The sequence below is a fragment of the Myotis lucifugus genome, unplaced genomic scaffold (genome assembly GCF_000147115.1).
Source record: "Myotis lucifugus unplaced genomic scaffold, Myoluc2.0 scaffold_14, whole genome shotgun sequence".
Taxonomy (NCBI): Eukaryota; Metazoa; Chordata; class Mammalia; order Chiroptera; family Vespertilionidae; genus Myotis; species Myotis lucifugus.
The window spans coordinates 11,633,053-11,654,283 of record NW_005871062.1 but is presented as its reverse complement, the minus strand read 5'-3'; the positions used below and the strand labels follow the sequence as shown (position 1 = coordinate 11,654,283).

General features: G+C 34.4%; 2 protein-coding genes across 5 annotated transcripts in view; one reads left to right on the top strand and one right to left on the bottom strand.

The window, feature by feature from the left end:
* DCUN1D1 (defective in cullin neddylation 1 domain containing 1) overlaps positions 1 to 21,231 on the bottom strand; it is a 79,339-nt gene that overhangs the window by 748 nt on the left and 57,360 nt on the right. Inside the window, exon 6 of the mRNA XM_023750646.1 lies at positions 13,602 to 13,684. Within this exon, the coding sequence (XP_023606414.1) occupies positions 13,650 to 13,684 (35 nt within the window). The 3' untranslated portion in view covers positions 13,602 to 13,649. The remainder of the gene's footprint in view (positions 1 to 13,601; positions 13,685 to 21,231) is intronic.
* Positions 1 to 21,231, top strand: part of ATP11B (ATPase phospholipid transporting 11B (putative)) — an 87,277-nt gene that overhangs the window by 63,628 nt on the left and 2,418 nt on the right. For all 4 annotated transcript variants that reach the window (XM_006084873.3, XM_023750642.1, XM_023750644.1 and 1 more), the window contains 4 exons: positions 953 to 1,018; positions 1,533 to 1,636; positions 3,736 to 3,901; positions 16,844 to 16,977. In XM_006084873.3, the coding sequence (XP_006084935.1) occupies positions 953 to 1,018; positions 1,533 to 1,636; positions 3,736 to 3,901; positions 16,844 to 16,977 (470 nt within the window). The remainder of the gene's footprint in view (positions 1 to 952; positions 1,019 to 1,532; positions 1,637 to 3,735; positions 3,902 to 16,843; positions 16,978 to 21,231) is intronic.

Sequence of the window (21,231 nt, the reverse complement as noted above, 5' to 3'; positions counted from 1 at the left end):
TATGCCTTTTCATTCTTTTAACGGATAAACTCCCCTATTACCCTTAAATAAAAGAATATTAATTGATATTTTATTGTTGATAACTATTACTTATAGATTGCTGTTTATCAGGCATCCTATCCTTTTTGCAGATCCTAATTATAAAAACCTATAAGATTTTCCCCCATTTTACAAATGAAAAAAGTGAGATACAGAGATGTTAATTTGTCAAGTAAATGCTAATTGTTAGAAATCTGTGATAACAAAACAGAGCCTTTTAAATAATTTTTAAACCAATAGTAAAGACTATGACTACTTTATGAACTAAGTTAACATAAACTTCTAGTTATGCTCTTATTTATGGAACTTAAATCCTGACATTCTTTGGGGATTCTGCATTTGTAATAAATTAGGTAAGTTTTTACTATAAAAAAAGTCCAGGGGAATACTGTCTGACTTACATTATCACCATTTTCACAAGGAATCCTTGAGGAGTAATTCTATTAGCCATTATCTTTCAGGTATTGGTTTTGTGTGTAATGTTTTTTTTCCTGCTCTGCCTATGCCATGTCCAGAAATACAGTGGCAAGTTATCTGGTGTAACTTCTGGTTGGAATGGTTATAAAAAATAATTGTGATCAAACAGGGTTTTGTTATCATTTTTACTGTGTGACAGGAATGAAGCAGTCACTATATCGTTCTAAATAAAAACAGTCTGTGCTACATAATTCCAAACCCATCTTGAGTTTTCAGTCTGATAATGTTATGCAATGGATAATAATAATAAACATAGTAATGCTTATGGTGTTTCTTCTCATACTCCTTTAACTTTACTAATCTAGTCATAGATTTCAAATGTAACTGGCTTAAATAATTCAAATGCTTTTAGTAAAGAATGAAGTTACTTTCTGCTTTACTACCAACTTAGAATCATGGTGACACAGTGCAATAATGGTTTATTCTTTCTGTTTAGATGTTTGGTAACTGGACATTTGGCACCTTGGTCTTCACAGTAATGCTTATTACAGTCACAGTAAAGGTATGGCACAGAAATTAGACAGATGAACACACTTTGTATATGTATAATTCATAGTTAAATTTCTTTAGCCATAGATGCATATTTTTCCTTTTTCCTTCTTTAGTCATGAATAATTTCACTGATTGCTATTTAATAATTCATTTTTGTCAAAAATCTTTTTTTAAGTTCATTATTTTGAAAACCCTCTGCTGATTATTATGGTCAATAAAGGTTAACCCCACAGTACTCATCTCTGAAATTTTGCTTCTCTGTATATAATGCATGAGAACACAAGTTGTTTCAGGCAATGGAGTTGAAAATATTCATGAAATTTCAATGCTTTTTTCTCACAGAAGAAAAATATTATAAATTTTAATTGTTCAGTTTCATACTAGGATCCTTGCATTAATATTTATCTTCTAAGAAACTTTGTCATAGGAACCTTACTCACTTATAATTAATATATTTCACTCATGATTTTTATCTTGGAGGTTAAAGACTTGTATTAAGGATTTAAACATTTTTTTCCTTTTAGATGGCTTTGGAAACTCATTTTTGGACCTGGATCAACCATTTTGTTACTTGGGGATCCATTATATTCTATTTTGTATTTTCTTTGTTTTATGGAGGGATTCTCTGGTGAGTGATTATATTGTATTTTAATTACATTGATTCAACTCTAATTAATACAAGGTGGGAAAAAGTAGGTTTACAGTTATTAGTATGGAAAATAATCCTATATAATAAAGAGCTAATATGCTAATTAAACCGAACAGCAGAACGACTGTCCGGACGACCTTCCGGATGAAGCCGGGGCTGCGAGGGCCGGCTGAGGCTGTGAGGGGCTGTGAGGGCCGAGCCCCTTGCACGAATTTTGTGCATCAGGCCTCTAGAAGAATAAACTTTAGTGTACTCACAACTGTAAACCTTTTTTTGCCCCACCCCTGTGTTGTGATAGATTTTATTTTGAACAAATAATCTTGGGGTCCTACAAATTTACATCTTTCAGTTGATCTTACTGATATAGAGTAAAAAAGAAACTAACAATTACTGAATATTATGTTCTAGGTGTTTTACCTAAGATATTACATTGATTCATCACTATAATCTTATACTCTCCATATTTTCTATATGGAAACTGAGCCCCAAGATTCCAAAGGTTAAAAAAGAACAAAGCTAGTATTTAAACCCCAATTGTTTTATTCCACAATTAATGTCCTTAACACTAACCATATTTTCTCTAAATTATTTACTAATGTACATACTATAAAGTCACATTGAGCCATTAAGTTTTCATGAATGACAACTTTTCTGTTAAAACTAAATAGTATGCTTCATCTTCATTGGTAAATTACCAATCATATTTTCAGCTACTATGATAGATTAAAAATTAATGCCTCTTCTAAGAGTCTTTTATAAGTGATGAACAACTAAAGTCTCATTTGGAGAATTTATAATACATTTGCCTGCTGTGCCTTTGATCCCTGTATTGGGCAAAAAATTATAGAAGATAAGCAAAAAAACTTAGATTAGCTAAATAATTATCTTCCACTTAGGACCATAGAAGGATACTCTTATGAATAACACTTTGTTTATAATGTTTGTTTTTAATGTTCTTTATTTTTTTCATTTCTTTCTCTGTTTCCCCATTTTTAAATATATTTGTAGAGAAGAACCTCTAAGTAGAACTTTTCAACCTAAGATTTGGATAGTCGATCTTTTAATTGCTTAGTAGAGAATATTTTATTGCATACTTTTTCTTGTGTTTATTGGTCTCTTAAGTCTGTATTACTAAGTAATTCTTTTGATATCCCACTAAGATAAGAGTTATCTAGTCAACTACTTGCCACTTTCCTAATAAAAACTATAGTTGTCATTGAAAGTAATTAAATTGAATTTTATTTTTAATAATTAAAGTCTGTCTTATTTTGTTAGTTACTAGAGGCCCAGTGCACGAAATTTGTGCATGGCGGGGGTCCCTCAGCCCGGCCTGCACCCTCTCCAATCCGGGACCCCTTCGGGGATATCCGATCCCTGCAGGATCGGGCCTAAACCGGTAGTTGGACATAGTATTTTCCATACTATTATATAGGATTATTTTCCATACTAACTGCCTGCCTGCCTGATCACCCCTAACTGCTCCCCTGCCGGCCTGATTGCCCCTAATTGTTCCCCTGCCGGCCTGATCACCCCAACTGCTCCCCTGCTGGCCTGATCACCTCTAACTGCTCCCCTGCCAGCCTGATCACCCCTCACTGTTCCCCTGGCAGCCTGATCGCCCCTCACTGTTCCCCTGCTGGCCTGATTGCCCCTAACTGCTCCTCTGCCAGCCTGATCTGCCCCTAACTGCTCCCCTGCCTGCCGGCCTGATTGCCCCTAACCGCCTCTGCCTGCCGGCCTGATCGCCCCTAATTGCTCCCCTGCTGCTGATTGACCCTAACTGTTCCCCTGCCTGCATGATCGCCCCTAAACACCTCTGCCTCGGCCCCCACCACCGTGGCTTTGTCCGGAAGACGTCCGGTCTATCTGGTCTAATTAGCATATTACCCTTTTGTTAGTATAGATTTAATTAATTACTGGTTGTAAATTTTGAACATTATCCCAAACTTGTATTCCAAATTAAATTGTAAACCTGCAAATATAGTGGGTTTGTAAACGCACATGTAAAACCACATGACTTTATTTAAGAAACCCTTATCAGTTTCTACTTTTATTAATCCCACTTCCTTTCTTTGCAGGCCATTTTCAGACTCCCAGAATATGTACTTTGTATTTTTTCAGCTCCTATCAAGTGGTTCTGTTTGGTTTGCTATAATCCTCATGGTGGTTATATGTCTGTTTCTTGATATTGTGAAGAAAGTATTTGACAGACATTTCCATCCTACAAATACTGAAAAGGCACAGGTAACCATTTTTATATACAAAATCTTTTATTTAGGGGTCGTTAACAATGAATAGCTATCATTATAATTTGCTTATATCTGAAAATAAATTACTCATTTCTGTATTAAGCATTTTACAGTGTAAATATTAAGTCTGATCTTTTTAAAGTTATTTCTGTTAATTGTATGACTCCTGAGACATAGTAGATGCTTAAGAAATAGAAGCTATTTAGTTGCCTGTGCCTTGTTTATATATTTGACTTGTACATGAGCCAGAATTCTATCTGATTAATTTGTCTTATTACTATACCATAGCATTGAACCCATAGGCTCAAGAATACATTCTAATTAGCTTTTATGCTGCAATAAATACTGGGATTTTTTAAATCTAAATTTGGAAATTTAGTTACATATTCTATAAATAGAATGTATTCCCTAAGTAAGGATTGAGTTAGGCTTCCTAAGTGGTGCATTGGGGTTTTTGTTTGTTTTGTTTTGTGGTGCTTTTTTGTGAATGCTCACCTGAGGATATTTTTTCCATTTTTAGAGAGAGTGGGAGGGAGGGGAAAGAGAGAGAAATAGAGAAAAAACATCGATGTGGGAGAGACACATCAATTGGTTGCCTCCCACACGTGCTCCAACCAGGGCCTGGGATCCAACCTACAACAGTGGTACATGCCCTTGACCAGGAATCAAATCCGTGACCCTTTGGTGCTTAGGCCGGCGCTCTAACCACTGAGCTACCGGCCAGGGCAGCATTGGTTTTAATTTCAGTGATCATGTCAACATTTCTTTAGCCTTTATTTGCTTTGGTAACTCAATTCTAACCAATATACATTTTAACACCATTGAAGCAGCATAGGCCTCTGAAGCCTGGCAAACTTAATTCAGATGCTGTTTTAACCATTTATGTGTGCCTTTAATCAAGTCATTTTCCTAAGCCTCAATTTCCTCCTCTGTAAAATCAGAATAATAACTACTGTCATACATGATTCTTAGAGATGATGAATATAAAACATGTAACCCTGGGCCTGTATGTAGTAAGTCCTCAGTAAAAACATAATTAGCCTTCTATCAGGGCACATACAAGAAACAACCAACAATACATAAATAAATGGAACAACAAATTAATATATATCTCACTCTCTCCCTTCCTACCTTCTTTCCTCCCTCCCTCTCTTCCCCTCCCTTTCTTCTATCTCTCTGAAATCAGTTTTTAAAAAAACATAATTACAAGAATGATGAGGATGTTGCTCTGTGATAATTGATCTCCAAATAAGGTTAAATAATTGTCATAATCTGATTACATATGCATATATTTATATCAGTATGGAAAAACTTTTCTACTCTGTAGTCCATTACTTAAATATATATCAGAGAAGTTTACCTACCTTTTTTTAATCTTAAGAGATAAATATTTACAGTAACAGAAGAATATTTTTAATAATTGCCTATTATACTTTTTATAGACCTTTATGAAGATTACACATTGGTCTTCCCCTTTGGTCTATAGAAAGTTATGTTTCACCAAAATATATTAATGACATCACTTTAAAAACTATTCTTATTTTTTTTATGTTTTTCTTGATTTGAGAGAGAGAGAGATAGAAACATCACTGATGAGAGAGAATCATTGATCTACTGCCTCTTGCACAATAGAGCCTGCAACCCAGGCATGTGCCCTGAGCGGGAATCAACCGGTGACCTCTTGGTTCATGGGTCGACACTCAACCACTGAGCCACCCCGGCCAGGCAAAACTTTGTTCTTTCTAAAAGTAAATAATTAGATTTATTTACATTTACCTTTAGAAATTCTATAATAGGCAGTGCATTTGCAAATTATGATGTATTTTCATAGACTTCTTAATAATAAAGGTGATAATATTAGTTCTTGTTACCTTTTTGATAGCCTCTTTCTAAAGGATTACATAGAAATATTTTGTACCTTGAGGATCCTTAGACAAAAAAAGGTTAAAAGTGCTTTATTTATATTGTGGCTCTTTAACCATAAGTTAAAATTGATTAAGAATGGAATGTGTAATAAATCACTCATTCTATCTGTGTGTGAAAGCTGCCATAATCTCCCTTTTTTACTTTCAAATGACTTGACAGTGTTCTATGTTTTCTAATCCAAAGAGGAAATCTCTGCTTCACTCAGGAATCTTTTGTGTTTTGTTTTTTTCCTTCAACAGTATATGGCCATTCAGATCTCATGTGTAACATTATTCCTTTGCTGTAAGCAGTAATCTTTATTATTTCAGTCTTATACTTTGACCTCTGAGTTCACATGATGAAGAATAATTAGAAAGTTGTCAGCCACTTTATTGTTTACCAGAAATATCAAGAAAAATCATATCAAAAGAAAAGTTGTCAGCATTTATTTTGCACTTTGTTTTACTCCAGAATAACAGTGTGGTGTTAAGCATGAAGAAAGCGAATAACCCTACAAATTTCAGTCATGTATATATGCGATGTATGATATTTCCTGCTCTTACAGGGACAGATGTGTCTTTATATAGCTTGTCCTGTGTCTGTTTCTCAGGTGATGAATACAGCTCACTGACTCTTTGTATGTCCCATTCCTTTTCTGTCCACTTATAGATGTACTCCAACACAGTTGCTTTAAGTGACGAGTTCATCGCACTGCAGCCATTGTCAAGGGCAAGGAATCAGCTGAGCAAACTTAGGTAGAGTAGGAGTAGAACCTTGATAACTTCTGCATGCTAAAGGTCAATTAAACACTATTTAAAAGATGGGCAGAGGCATGAATTAAGAGTGGGCCATTTTTTGTTAGCACAGCTCTGTCTCTAATTTGACCTTTATTAATATGTATGTTAAAACCTAAAAAATCCATTTTTTCATTGAGAAGAAAATTCAGCATAACAGGACAGAGATCTGTACCTTGTTATATATTTTACACTATTTTTTGTAGCACAATTCTAATGCTTCTGCTTGTCATATTCATATTTAAGAATGCTCCTGCATGTTGAGAAATTTAAGCTAACAAAATTCATCAAAATTTAAAGTTTTAAGTTTCTGTTATTTGAAAGTGAGAGTTGCTCATTTTTTATCTTGCCTTAATCGTGTTGTAAATTCATGTGCATATTTGTCTTTGTACATTGTAATGGCTGCTGAAGCATTTCATATCCTTGCTTCTGTTTAGTGCATCTGTAAATTGAACATATATTTTATATCTCTTATATATACCTTTATCTCTACAGACAGGCCCATTCTGTCAGTTACCACAAAAAACAAACAAACAAAAAAAAACACAACCACCCAGTAATCTAGAGAAGTCTTTTGATGGAAGAAAATGAAAGCTTAAATCCTAGAACTGTTGGTTTTAAGATACCAAAATCATATAGTGTTAACTTTAATTCCAGTCTGGTTTGAAGAGAAAAAGTAATATAACTAAAATATTTGTTTAATTTTGGCACTCTTCAGTTTCTCATTCTATCAGTATTTTGTGGATTCTTAATCATATATAGTATATATATCGGGTGTCCCAAAAAATGCATGCACACACTTTGAATGATTATAAAGGCAGTGTTTATTAAAATACATTTCATTTTCAATATTGAGCTATCAGCTGTTAAAGTATGTATACATTTTTTTGAATACCCTATATTTTTAAAGTCTTTTTTATTCTCAAGGTTTCTAATCTCTACATTCACTTGATCAAATAAATATTTTTGACAAAGCACCACTTAACCTCTTATGGAACTCTGTGAGTTTATAATTTTGAGCTATTCTAAAGCTTTACCAAATCTTTTGAATTTATTATTAGCTTCAAGATTTTTGAAATATTCTACTTTGAATTAGAGTTATAAAAATTATAGATGAATATATACAAATGAGTGTAAGTGGTAGTCAACTAAATTTTATGTTAAAAAAGAACAACTAAAACAATCTTGAAGATTTGTCTTCACCTTTGGTTGAGCCAAATATGTATATCACATTTTATCTGTATGTGCTTTTCTGAAAACAGTGGGTATTCATCATATATTTGAACATCTAATTAACTCTAAGGCAGTAGGAGAGCTCATTATTTAAAGAACACTCTTTTGTCAAGTAAAGATAACTTTTGCATTGAGAATAATCATAATATTTTTATGAAGTCATATTTTACATATTCAGTTGACTTAAATCAAGCCACAAAAAGGGTGAGGTAAAAAGATCATAAACTAGAGATTTCAGGCTCCATAATCATGTAACAAAATAGTAAGTTTGACATTCATCTGTGCAAGAACACAGTGATAGCAGGCTATGTTGATCAGGTAGCCTTTGCTGCAAGCCACTCTCCAATCAGGTGGACTAAGAAAGGGGAGATAGTGGACTATCAAATACTAATGCTGCCCTCAGCACTGCTTCCTATATGTCCTAACCAAAGTAGTTCACCTCTCTGAGCGTCCAGGGTCCTCACCCATCAGGTGGTCATTTTACATACTGTGATTTATTTCTGCACTATCAGTATCAAAGGAAAAAAGAAGAAATGCTGTGCCCAATCAAAGGCCAGGGAGAAATAACAGTTGCTTAAATGAGCAGCGAGTGACCGCTGGGTGGGCGTTTGCTCACAGCTGCATGAAGTACATGTGCCCACATACATCTCCTGATGCATCCTATGACTTTTGAATACATCTTGGTTTTGAATTGCATTGAACTATATTCCTGGGTGTGATCCATGGTGGCTTGATTGTTTACAGAGAGGAAAATTATACAGATATCAAATACCTTTAAGAGATTTCAAATATTTAATCAGGTCAGTACCCTAAGAACCATTAACACAAAACTATTAGCAATTTTCTTTTGAATAAAAGAAAACTCATTTTGAGTATTTTCTTCTCCCCTGCATTATAGGCAAAGCTTGAAACCAAAAAATTCTATTTTATTTTTTACATATGTATTTTTCATTGAAATAATTATTAGTCAGTTCTAAGACAGAAAATACATAGAAATGAGGAAAATTCTGTGTTTTATTCAGTGAAGACTTTTATAATTGTAGAAAGTTGTTTTATTCAGTGAAGACTTTTATAATTGTAGAAAGTTACAATTAGCTTGGCTATTTGTAAATAGGTCTTCTGAGAAGGGAGCATGAGAGGTGCAAAATGGGACCTATCTTTGCAATGAGAACCCTAAATCTTGGTGACAGGGAATTTGCTTACTAGAAGAAATTTAATTTTATCGAAGGAAACCTGGTTTTAATTTGTCCTTTGTGCACTGGAAAATCATGGCTTTATTTTGTGTGCTTTGTTGTACGCCCCGTAAGAAGCTGCTGCTAGCTCTCTTTTGTGATAGTAAATGAATGTAGTGGTGTGTGAACATTCATTTGTGCCTCACAGATTGTGGACCTCAACTTACTGTTTTGATTCTGAACCTGTATACAGTGAAGAGTATTGTCTGTAATATGAGACTTGTTGCTTTTCTGTCCTTCCAGATGGAAGAAGATAAGGGTTCAGTCAGCTCAGCATATGAATTTGCTGAAAGCAAGCACAGAGGGGAGGACAGTAGGCACCTGCTAGCTGAGGCTTGCAGCCAGCAGGACAGTTCTTACGTGCACTAGGTAGTACTGCGCTGGATCTTCCTGGGGACGTATCCGCTAAGTTCTCATGTTTGGGGCATGCTATGGGAGAACTGGCCTGAAATTTTAGTTTTACTTTACTAATTCCTCATTGTTTCTCACATTGTTGTTTTTGTTTACTTGTTTCCTTTTTTCTGATCGTTACTTTTTTTATATGTCCATTCTGTATACTTTATTAATCTTCCTTTAGAGTTACACTGTTGAATCATACTTTATCTCAAATTCTAACCTAGTAAGGTATTTTTCACAACCTATTGTCTTATATTCAAGAAGTTATTCCTTGTCACTTCTTTTGAAAATATGTCATGCTATTTCTATTATTTCTGAAATCACTTTCCCACTTGAAGTTGTAGTTGTGTATCATTTTACACATCTTAATGTAGTTAGATACTGAATTGCTTATCTAAGTCTACCTCTTTAATTGAATGATCATACGAATGAGTTTTAGGATTGGTGCTGAATAGTTTTCTGTTGACTGATAGTCACCAAACTCTCAGTTCTTTTCATAAACTTTAATAGTTATATCTTTGTAATAAAAAAGTGTGAATTTATGAGGGCTTGATTAATAAACCCTCTTGAGAAATAAACCCTGACAACCTTATTGGGATGTGCAAAATATTCTGAGTCGTAGTAATTATGGAGGATAAAAATTCTTACCACTAATGTATTTTTACTTGATCTACTTACCATTTTGTATATTGTACAGCATGTCCTTGAATAACATCATTTCATTTAATGGCTTTTCATTGTAACATTAATGAGATGCTGTAGGAACTTAACTCTTGTTTATATCAATTATCCTATGACAAAATTGGTTTCATCATATGTCATTTCACTTCAAGTCCCACAACCCTATCAATGACTCTTAAATGAGGCCTTACTGTAATTACTGGTCAAGAAAGAAGGTGCTGTTGTCGTCTCATCTGGGGTAAATCCTTATAAGTGGTGAAACTTTAAAAAACCCCACTATTTGTAGATTGTAAATCAAACCATGGAACAGGTATAATAATATGAAAAATCTAAATTATTCTGGAAGACAACTTTTTAAAATTAGATTCCTTTAGTGAATTGCCCTAAATGGAAAATGTTGAAGATAATTAACTCTTGGTTATTATTATTAATTGAAAAGAAATTTAAAAGAATTCTGAATTTTTATTTTGTTTCGAATGCAAGTTTGAGTGGCTATTTTAAAAGACATGGGTCTGGTGCACCTTAACTTTTATATGCCCATTAAAATGTACAATACAGTTGAGAATTGGGTTCTTAGAATGTTGCTATTAAATAACAGGGGCCTGCTTACTTTTTTTTTTAACTATGTTACTTTTACAAAGTGAATTTTCTCATGATTCTCTTGACATTTGGTCTCTCTTCCTATAAACAAGAAGCCAGAAGAATCCTCAAACTATGAATATGACTTTAGTAAAATTGCTGGGGGTATAACCCTGATCTGCAGTTTTTCTCTACTTATCAAAGAATTTTAATTGGTTGATGAAATATAACCTGAATATTTTTCTTCTCATGCATTTTGCCTTTGGCATATGTTTTTTAGATAAAAATTACTTTTAAAAATAAGTGTTATATAATATCCTCTTATTTTTTTCTGTCTTGCAATTGCATTTTTTTCTGCACTCAAAATTTGGTTGGCCTTGCAAAATCAGACAGAAGGCTGTGCTGCGCCCTGAATGTTGCAGTGGGCTAGGGTCTTCTAGTCATCTCCTTCTACTGTCACCAGCCTCTTAAGCCTCTACTGCTTTGTCATTTTTTTGTCTCTGCATCACTGCTGTGAATGCCCTCTTTCAGGCTGTATCTAACAACCACAGGGATAGCAATAGGATGCTATGGCTACTGACCTTTCTCATTCTGGAACCAGGTGCTTATGCCTTAGACCCGAAACCTGCCACTACCAAAAAGAGAATACATTTTATTTATTTTTATTTTTTTTAAATATATTTTATTGATTTTTTACAGAGAGGAAGGGAGAGGGATAGAGAGTTAAAAACATCGATGAGAGAGAAACATCGATCAGCTGCCTCCTGCACACTTCCTACTGGGGATGTGCCCGCAACCAAGGTACATGCCCTTGACCAGAATCGAACCTGGGACCCTTCAGTCCACAGGCTGACACACTCTATCCATTGAGCCAAACAGGTTAGGGCAAGAGAATACATTTTAAACAGTTTCAAGTAACTGCAAGTCACTTTACTCTCTTGTGACAAAGGTACAGATACTGCCTCATTTTACAAAGCAGTGAGAGAAAAACCTTAATGGCTAAAAGACTAATTAATATTAATAAGGCTGCCACCTGTGGCAGGAACTGGATGCATGCCTGATAAATATGGCTGACACTTTATAAAACTAGTATTATTTTCAAATATGTGCTGACTTACTGAACAGCTTTTTCATCTGGAGGTTAAAATGAAGGAAAATAATTAGTATTGACATTATTTCTACCAAACACTTTTCCTGTGACATGCTGTAAAATGATTGATACTTAGAAAACTGAATTCTTAATATCAGCTCTGCCATGACTTGGTGCATTAATTAGTGCTATTCTGCTTTACCCCCTCCATCAAAAGTGAGGATCTTACCATTTTTCATATACTGATACTTTTCTTCACCTAAACTACAAATTCCTTGTTATATATTGTTATTTATGTAACCACATTATTAAAATAAAGGAATCCGTCTTTTTGAAACTAGGAATAAACAAAATTATTAAAATAAGCTTACCTTAAAATATAATTATTATATGCATATTTTCATAGTTAGATTTAGGCAACACATACAGAAATCTCCTCCTCTCAGGAGATCCCTCAAAGACAGTGTGGAGGTATTCTACCTAAATTTATAACTATCTTTCCAAGTTGTTTATTTTACTTGGAGAGAAGGAAAGAAGGAAGTTTAGAGGAGTGACTGTAAGCTTGAGGCATGTTTTGGAGAAATATGCCTTGAGTAAGACAGAGCAGTTATCTAACTGCCTGCATCAAATGGCTGCCTGTTGCAATTCTTAATAATGAGATGAAGCTATTACTTGTTTTAGGGATGTTATTATTCTTAACCAAATTTGGAATCAGTAATATTTTATGACTTGATTTTATCTTTAAAGGAAAAACATTTTCGTAAACACAAACTTTTTCTCCTTTCATAATTATAGTGTAAGGCTCCTTTCCAAATATCTCCTTTAAGGCTATGCAAGGCGCTCATTTTGAATATCAAGTATATAAAACAATTTTAAGTACAAAAGAACAAATACAGCTAATAGCTTGATAATTATTATCTAAACTTAAAAACATTACTTGATTTGATAGGTAATATGTAATAAAGTGATTAAAAGATTTAGAAATGTATGAAAATTTGTTAATATTTAGGAGATTTAGGGAAGATATTTTGTAGAAGCTTCTAATAGGAGAAACTTCTAAGTGTTTACCATTACTGATATAAAAATAACGGAAATAGAGCCGTGAGCCAAAATTTATTTCGAAAGGCAAGTTCTATAAACATGAAAATTGGTATTAGCCATACATAGTCATGTTGAATCTCCGTAGTTGTTTTGCTTGGGAGCCTTTCAAGCTCTACATGACGTGGTGGTTCCCAGGAAGAAAGTGGTGGAGTGTGTCTTACAAATTAATCAAAATTTCTCATAAACTAAAAGTTACTTCTTTGTGCCACCAGGTAGGATCTCACTTCCATTACTATACTTTTTTAATATTTACAATTAGTGAAAAAAAAAAAAGTACTGATTTCCTCTCTAAATGCTATACCCCATTTCCACCACCAGTTATACTGGCAACTGTGGCAACATGTACTCTGGCTGGGCTCCCTGTTCCTGAATATGAGACCAAAGATCTGTATGGGAAAGTGATAGAGCTTGGAAGTTTGCTGGACAACAGCGTGGTGTTATTTTATAGATCTATACAAAAACACAATTAACTAGCATTCAGCATTTTCAAAGCAGCTGGGGGTTTTTTTCTTTTTAGGGAAAAAAAAGAAACATTTTTCTTAGTTCAAATGGTGATCCGAGGAAGTCATTTCTTTATATTATTTTTGACATTTCAAGATGTTTACTCTGTTGGGTTGCCCATGTATTAATACCTGCCCTTAGATTTTAAAGTGAAAGGTGATGAATGCAAAGCAAGATCATTACCTAATTAGTGTTCTGTCCATCTAGCTGCTGACTTTACAGATGTCATCTTCAGTGAGTTCCCAACAGTTGATTGAGCACCAGCTCTACAGGCAAAGCACAGTTGTTAAACTCTTTGATCTCTCTAGTTTCTGGCCTAGTTCAGTGCTTCCCAGGTAAATGTGGCGCACGACAAGTTAGTTGTTTGCTTGTTTTGTTGTGTTTAATTTCCAGTCCATCACAGACCAATACTTTTATAAAATACAATAAAAATTAATTACTAGGAAATGAAATTAGAAGATATATAAAATAAGCCCCAATTTTTAAATTGTTTTTAGATTCAACAGTTATAAAAGTATTACGTCAAGTACCTTAACATTTTCTAATCTTTTATTCTCAGAGTCCAGAAACACTTATATCCTCATGAGTCAGCAGTTGTTTTTGGATAATACTGATTTATGGATCATGCATTGAGGGCAGGAGTAACAACTACTCTCTCTATGCTTAGGCCAAACGTACTAAATACACGTCATATTTTTCTGCCCACACACAATTACTACTCATTGTCTTCACTCCGCCATCTGCAGCTATGGAAATCCCATTCAGTCATCATGGTGTATTTCAGATGCCATCTTTTTCACCGTATCTTTCATGCCCTCCCACCAATACCAACAACAGCTGGGTGTGAGCTTTCCCTTCTCTTTTTTGATATTTATGGTCTGCCTTATACTGTAATTATAAGAAGGCAGTATAATGTCATGGTAAAGAAGTTTGGGCTCTGGAATCAAAGAAACCAAGACTCAAGCTCTTGCTGGGTGACCTTGAACAAATTCTTAACCTCTGTTTCCTCATCTATAAAAAGCTTATGAATATGGTGCCTATCCCAAAAGGCGGTTATAATTCTTAAATGAGATAATCCACATAGGAGGTGGCACACACGGAATAAGCATCCATTACTTGTTCCTTATTTATCTATTATCTTTTATTAAGCACAGTTCCTTGCTTAATAAATATAAGTTGAATTTAAGTGTTTGTGTCATTTAAGTGATGTCAGCAGGCAGTGGAATAGAATCCAGAAAGAGATGACCTGATAGTTGGAGGGTGAGGGGGATTTCATGGAGATGATGGTATTTAAACTGAACTTGGTGTAGGGGTCAGCATTCTGACCCTGATTGGTGGCAGGCCCTGACATGTAACCCCCGGCAAGGAACACTGCCTGGTTGGCAGTGTGGAGACAACAGGAACACTGGTCAGTTAAGCAGGAAAGGCAGCCTCAGGTCAGCTTATATAGGGCCTTCAGGGTCTCCAGAAGGTGTTGTACTTTCTCCTTTGAGCATTATGTGGGAGCTATGGACTCCTGCTTTCTACAGAGGGCGATTTTGAGATGGTGGAACTGGAGTCCAGGGACCCAAGGAGGAAACTGATGAAATCTTGTTACCTAAACCAGCATTTCCTAAACTATTCCTCTGAATATTATCATTCCTCCTGGTGTTGATTAATGTTCCCTTGAGGATTGGGCGCTGTTATTAGAAAAACAACAACAAAAAATGAGTTTCAGAATTGCTCTGCGTCTCACTCCCCCTTGGAGACTGACCATGCACACTGAATCAGACAATCCTTTACTCAGACTTTTGTTGAATGGTGTTTCCTAAACTAAATTGGCCACAGAACTTTTTTCGTGAAATTGTAAACATCTCACATTTTTTTTAAAAAAATATATTTCTTTATTGATTTCAGAGAGGAAGGGAGGAGAGAGAGATAGAAACATCAATGGTGAGAGAGAATCATTGATCGGCTGCCTCCTGCACGCCCCCTACTGGGGATTGAGCCCGCAACCTAGGCATGCGCCCTTGGCTGGAATCGAACCCGGGACCCTTCAGTCCGCAGGCTGACGCTCTATCCACTGAGCCAAGCCGGCCACGGCAACATCTCACATTTTAAGAAACAATACTGTGAACATCGTAAACCAAGGGTATTGTAAAGGAGAAAGGAAAATTTGGCTATTTCTCAGTGCTTACCAGATCCTAGGACATTGGTGCAATCGGGCAATTCCCAATTAGGAACTATGTTGACTTGCACTGCTTGGTATTAGGTAGAATTACTCTGTGCAGGGATTTTGCAGGACTTCACCAGTTGATTAGGTTCATTCACAATGTCAGGTTATTTGCATTCTACCCTGTCCATCTCTTCTGTCCATTGTGAGTGTCTCCACAAATGTCCCCCATTGTCATGCCTGCTCTCAACACTTGGTGATTCCCAACCTTTGTGAATTACAACCCTCAAATGAATCTATTTTTCTTGTTGTCCTTCCTTTATAGTTTTGAAAGATTTGTTATGCAATATGTTATATATGTAAAGTGAAGTGAATGAAAATAAGTTTATTTAAAATGACAAACCTTGAGAAATTTAGCAGTAGTCTTGACTATCAAAACCAGGTTTGGGATTCATTGAACTATGTGTCATACCATTTTTTCCTCATTTAACAGGATTAAAATTATTAGTAGTATGGCTTCAAGTTATCTTGTTGGGTTTATTTATGCCTGAATCAATATAAATCTTGCATACTTTCAAGAATTAATTTATTTTAAATCTTAATGTACTATTTAGTCACTTGTTTAATTGATTTTAATACATATACCATCAGTTAACTTTTTAAAAAATTTGAGCTGATTAAGGGCATGGTTGGCACTTAAGAGTTGCTCAGCAATTTAAGGTAAATTATATACTTTTTTCAAGGACAATTATGAAGTGAATATATGTAAGTGCTTAGAACCTGGCATATAGTAATACTACATTAAGTATTTGCTACTATTTTTGTTGTTACAATTATTGTAGTTGTTGAAGGTTGGGATTAGATCCTGCCTGGTTGTTATTTCCCAGTCTTCAAAATAGTTCACACTCCATTTTTCTTGATTGCTAGACATTTTAGTTGAAATTACAGGAGCATTTCACCTAAACAAAAACTCAAGAATTACAATTCATTATGCTTCTGAGTAGTTGATGTAATTTTGACCATAATAAAATATTGACATTAAAATCCAAAATCTTTGCAGATTTAAATAATGTTCATTGTTTTTGTGTAATTATTTTACTTAACCTCAAATTTAAATATTTTGTATGATTACTCTTAAATTAAGCCTTTCATACCATACATTTTCATATTGTAGAAAATATGTTTATATATATTACTTTTAGTTTTAAAGTGCTTGTAATTTTTAATGCTTTTTGAAAAAATAACTAATTTTTTTCTGCTGCAACTTCTCCAGCTTACTGAAACAAATTCAAGTATCAAGTGCTTGGACTCCATGTGCTGTTTCTCAGAAGGAGAAACAGCGTGCGCATCTGTTGGAAGAATGCTGGAACGAGTGATAGGAAGATGTAGCCCGACCCATGTCAGCAGGTGTGAAATTTCTCTAAGTAGCCTTTGCTGCAGATGAGTGTCCTATAAACTGGAACAGATGAACATGCATCCCTAGATACCTAATAAATCAGCAGCTGGTTTTACCAACTGAAGCAGGAAGTGTGCTATTTACTAGCACTCTTCGATGGTAGATTTCACTTTATGGCTTTGGGTAAGGGGTTCTTTCACTAACGAAGAGAAAGCACCTTTGAAGAAACTTTTCATCTAATGAACAAAAAATTTTGCTTCTTAATCTTTCTAAATGTGGTAAATAGGAGTGTGTATATAGTATTCATATTTGGTTTTTATAACTTTTTACTATGCTACTGTTTTATTTCTTACATATTTTTGTTTGGTTGGATTTTGTATTTACAAAATAATCGACATAGTAAAATGAAAAGATTTTGCTTTTCTTATTCTTGGTCTATATTTTCTAGTCAGTCATCTGAGACTTTGAGGTATTTATAAACACACAGACTGTATTGCTGTTTTCCTACTCCTTTTTATCTCTGTAATAAGGTTTATAATCAGTTGTGATTTTTAAGTTTTTACTTGGTATTTATGGTCTAATTAAAAGTTGATAAGCTAGAACAGGCTCTTTAAATTATGGTTTATTAGAATCTTTAATTTTTGTCTCCTCTAAAATCTATTTCTTTTTTTATAATATATTTTTTATTGATTTCAGAGAGAAAGGGAGACGGAGAGGTAGAAACATCAATAATGAGAGAGAATCATTGATTGGCTGCCTCCTGCACGCCCCCCACTAAGGATTAAACCCACAACCTAGGCATATGCCCTGAAGGGAATCAAACTGTGACCACCTGATTCATGGGTTGATGCTCCATCACTGAACAATGCCAGCCAGGCCCAAATCTATTTCTTAAAAGATTTATCGGTGCTTGCTTTTGTGGGTCACAACAAACAATGCAGTTTTTTGGTAAATTCTACTTAAATTTATTTAAAAGTGAAATTCATTTCTTCATACATTTCCCCAAGAGATATATCATTTAGGGGATATTATTATTTAGGGGATATTAAGGAATAGCAATAACTTTTCACACTTTGGTGTTCTTTAGGTAGATGATATCATATTCTTAAAATCAAAGCAGCAATGCACTGGTGTGCATGAAGGGTTACAGATGAGCAGGTTTAGATGGTGATTTCCATTGTCCATAGTGCACCATGTGAATAGAGCGTCGGCCTGCGGACTGAAAGGTCACAGGTTCGATTCCGGTCAAGGGCATGTACCTGGGTTGCGGGCACATCCCCAGTGGGAGATGTGCAGGAGGCAGCTGATCGATGTTTCTCTCTCATCGATGTTTCTAACTCTCTATCTCTTTCCCTTCCTCTCTGTGAAAAATCAATAAAATATATTTTTAAAAAAAAATAGATGGTGATTTCCATTGTCCATAGTGCACCATGTGAATAGTTTCACTTTCTGTATGTGCCATGGCTTGGAAAAGGTTGGAAAGTTAGTGAGAAGGGGAAAAAAAACCAAGCTGGTGTGGCTCAATGGTTGAGCATCAACCCATGAACCAGGAGGTCACTGGTTCCATTCCCAGTCAGGACACATGCCTGGGTTTCGGACTCGAGCCCTAGTGTGGGGCGTGCAGGAGGCAGTGGATCAATGATTCTCTTTCATCATTGATGTTCCTATCTCCCCTTTTCCCTTCCTTTCTCTGAAATCAATAAACTCATTTTTTTTTTCAAGAAAGTACAACTAGAATAGCGAATGAAGGGTGGAGGAGGCACAACTCTTATCTGTTGATAAAGGAATTTTTAGTATTTGGTTAGCTTTATGTTTTAAAAATGATGAGTATGATATTCATGTATGATAAAATTCAGGTAACTTTTACTGGTGAACTTGGTAGTTCCCACTTTGCCTTTAATTGTAGCCATGTCGTTATGGTACAGTTGCATTTGTAAATAGCTTTTTTATGTTAACATCATGTCTGTCGTTTCAGTCCCACTTATTTATCATAACATATAATCAAAAATATTCTCATAATGCTGTGATATTATTTTGTAATAATTTTATTCCACATAATAGAATTATTATGAGCAGTTAAATTTATTGGGACTTACATGTTATAACTTACACAATTGTATTGTAAAATGCATTATAAGAAAACAGCTTTGTCATGTGCCAGGCCAAAAAGTTTCCCAAAGGAAGTTCCAAAAGGACTTAGTGTATATTATTTTACTTACTAAGACAGCTTCATTGCATAGAACTAAGGCAGGAGTTAGAATAAAAGAATACTATAGATATCTATAATACTATCAACTATAAATATATATGTATAGATATATCTATTTTTTTTTAAGAATACTGTAGAAAGTCACAGAATTTTAAAATTTTCTACTTTCAGCAGGAAGCTCTCATTAATGACAGGATACATCTTCACTGTTACAAAAAACTAGAATTGATTTTAAATGAACCAAAAATATTTTTCTGCGTTATATATGCTCCCACTTTCTTGATATTAATTGTATAGGTAATATGTCTCCATTATTTTTACATGGTCATTTGTTTTACTGCATTATCCCTCCTGAGCCAGTCCCAGGCATTCTGAGATTTATTTCGGCCTGTTCTCTTAAAGATGGCTGTTATCATCTATACTTTTTTTCACTTAGAATTGTATATTCTTTTTTTTTTTTTGTAGAAACTTATTTTTTTTAATAAAATCTTTAACAGTAATTAATATCTTATTTGACAGACTTTAAATATCTTTCTAATTTTGTCCAACATCTAAGGTTATAATTATCAGATGCTTCTTTTATTATCTTTTTGTTCTTTAAATTAATAACCTAAAAAGTGTTTTGAGATCTGTTCACTTTTTTTCCGAGTGGTAAAAATCATATAATATGCAAAACCAGTTGGTATTTTCAAAGGGCTATAGAAAATTGCCACAATTCCATTAAGATCATATTTGAACTTTGAAAGTTATTTTGATACATAGAGTTTTATTCCTGTTTTTTACATGTAATTGTATTAGTGAAATATTTTTGGCATTTCTGTTTTGATTTTGGAGCAGCCTTTATTCTACATTTCTATTTTATGTCTAATTTAAGGGCAAGGCTGGTACCTGTTACCAGATATAGAAATCCGTGGCCTATTCCATTAACATATTAAACATAAGAGGGCATCACTTCAGAAATATAACTAGTGCTTTTATAGGACAGATTTCTCTGCTGATTAACCTTTTACTATCCAGGCATAAAAATTCTACTTACATTTTATTAATTGATTGTCAAAGGAATTTGCCATTTTGCAAGCTTGTTTTCAAAGGTCGCATCAAGGTGCTATATGAAAGGCTATGTCATGTTTTACCCTAAAGAGCTGTACTTTAGCAATAAATGATTTTCTGTATGTGTTTTATCAACAGTTACTTCATCTTAATCAAAACTGTTTTCTAATTAGAAAGGAGTTAATAGTTGATATGTAATTCAGGTATTTAATGTTCTGTCAAATATGATATTTGACATGAATGCACATGTGTGCTTTGAAAAGAAAAATAAATGGAGGAAACCTTATCTAATAACATTTTTATGTAAGCAATAGTTGCAAAGAGGAAAAATTTATATTAAAAACATTGACAGTTTGGGACTGGAAACTTGACTCCAGATAATTGGGGTGTTGATATCATATATGTCTGAGCATACTTTTTTTCCTGCATGAATACTTACTCTAAGAAATGTTCATAGTTCTATTTCATTCATATATTTTACAAATACTGAGTGCCTACTATATACAAGGCACAGTTTTAGGTGCTAGAAATAGGGTAGTGAACAAGCCTTTCCTTAAACTAAGGTAGATACTGTTTAAGGTTTTCTGGAAACTAGTAAGATCTGTAAACCATTGGTATGCTTATTGTTTGTTTTCCTCTTTGCCAACTTTGTAAAATTTCCAGGTTCCAAACTTCATTATGACTACTCACTTAATTGATTTAAATTTGAACATACAGTCTCTCTTAGAACAGCGGTCGCCAACCTTTTGGACCTCACAGACCACCAGTGGTCTGTGGACCACCAGTTGGTGACCGCTGTCTTAGAAAACAGCAGATATGTGATAAAAGTGAATATGGGCCATTTTAAATGTTAATTTCTTCCTCTAACATCTTGGTTTAAGGAAAGTGGGAACCCTAGAAAATTACATAAAATGTATTTATTGTTAAATTCTTTTAGTCTTTTAAGAAAAGCCAGCTTTGACTTGGTAATCCTTAAAGCAGGTTAGGCTATTTTAAGCATGGCAGG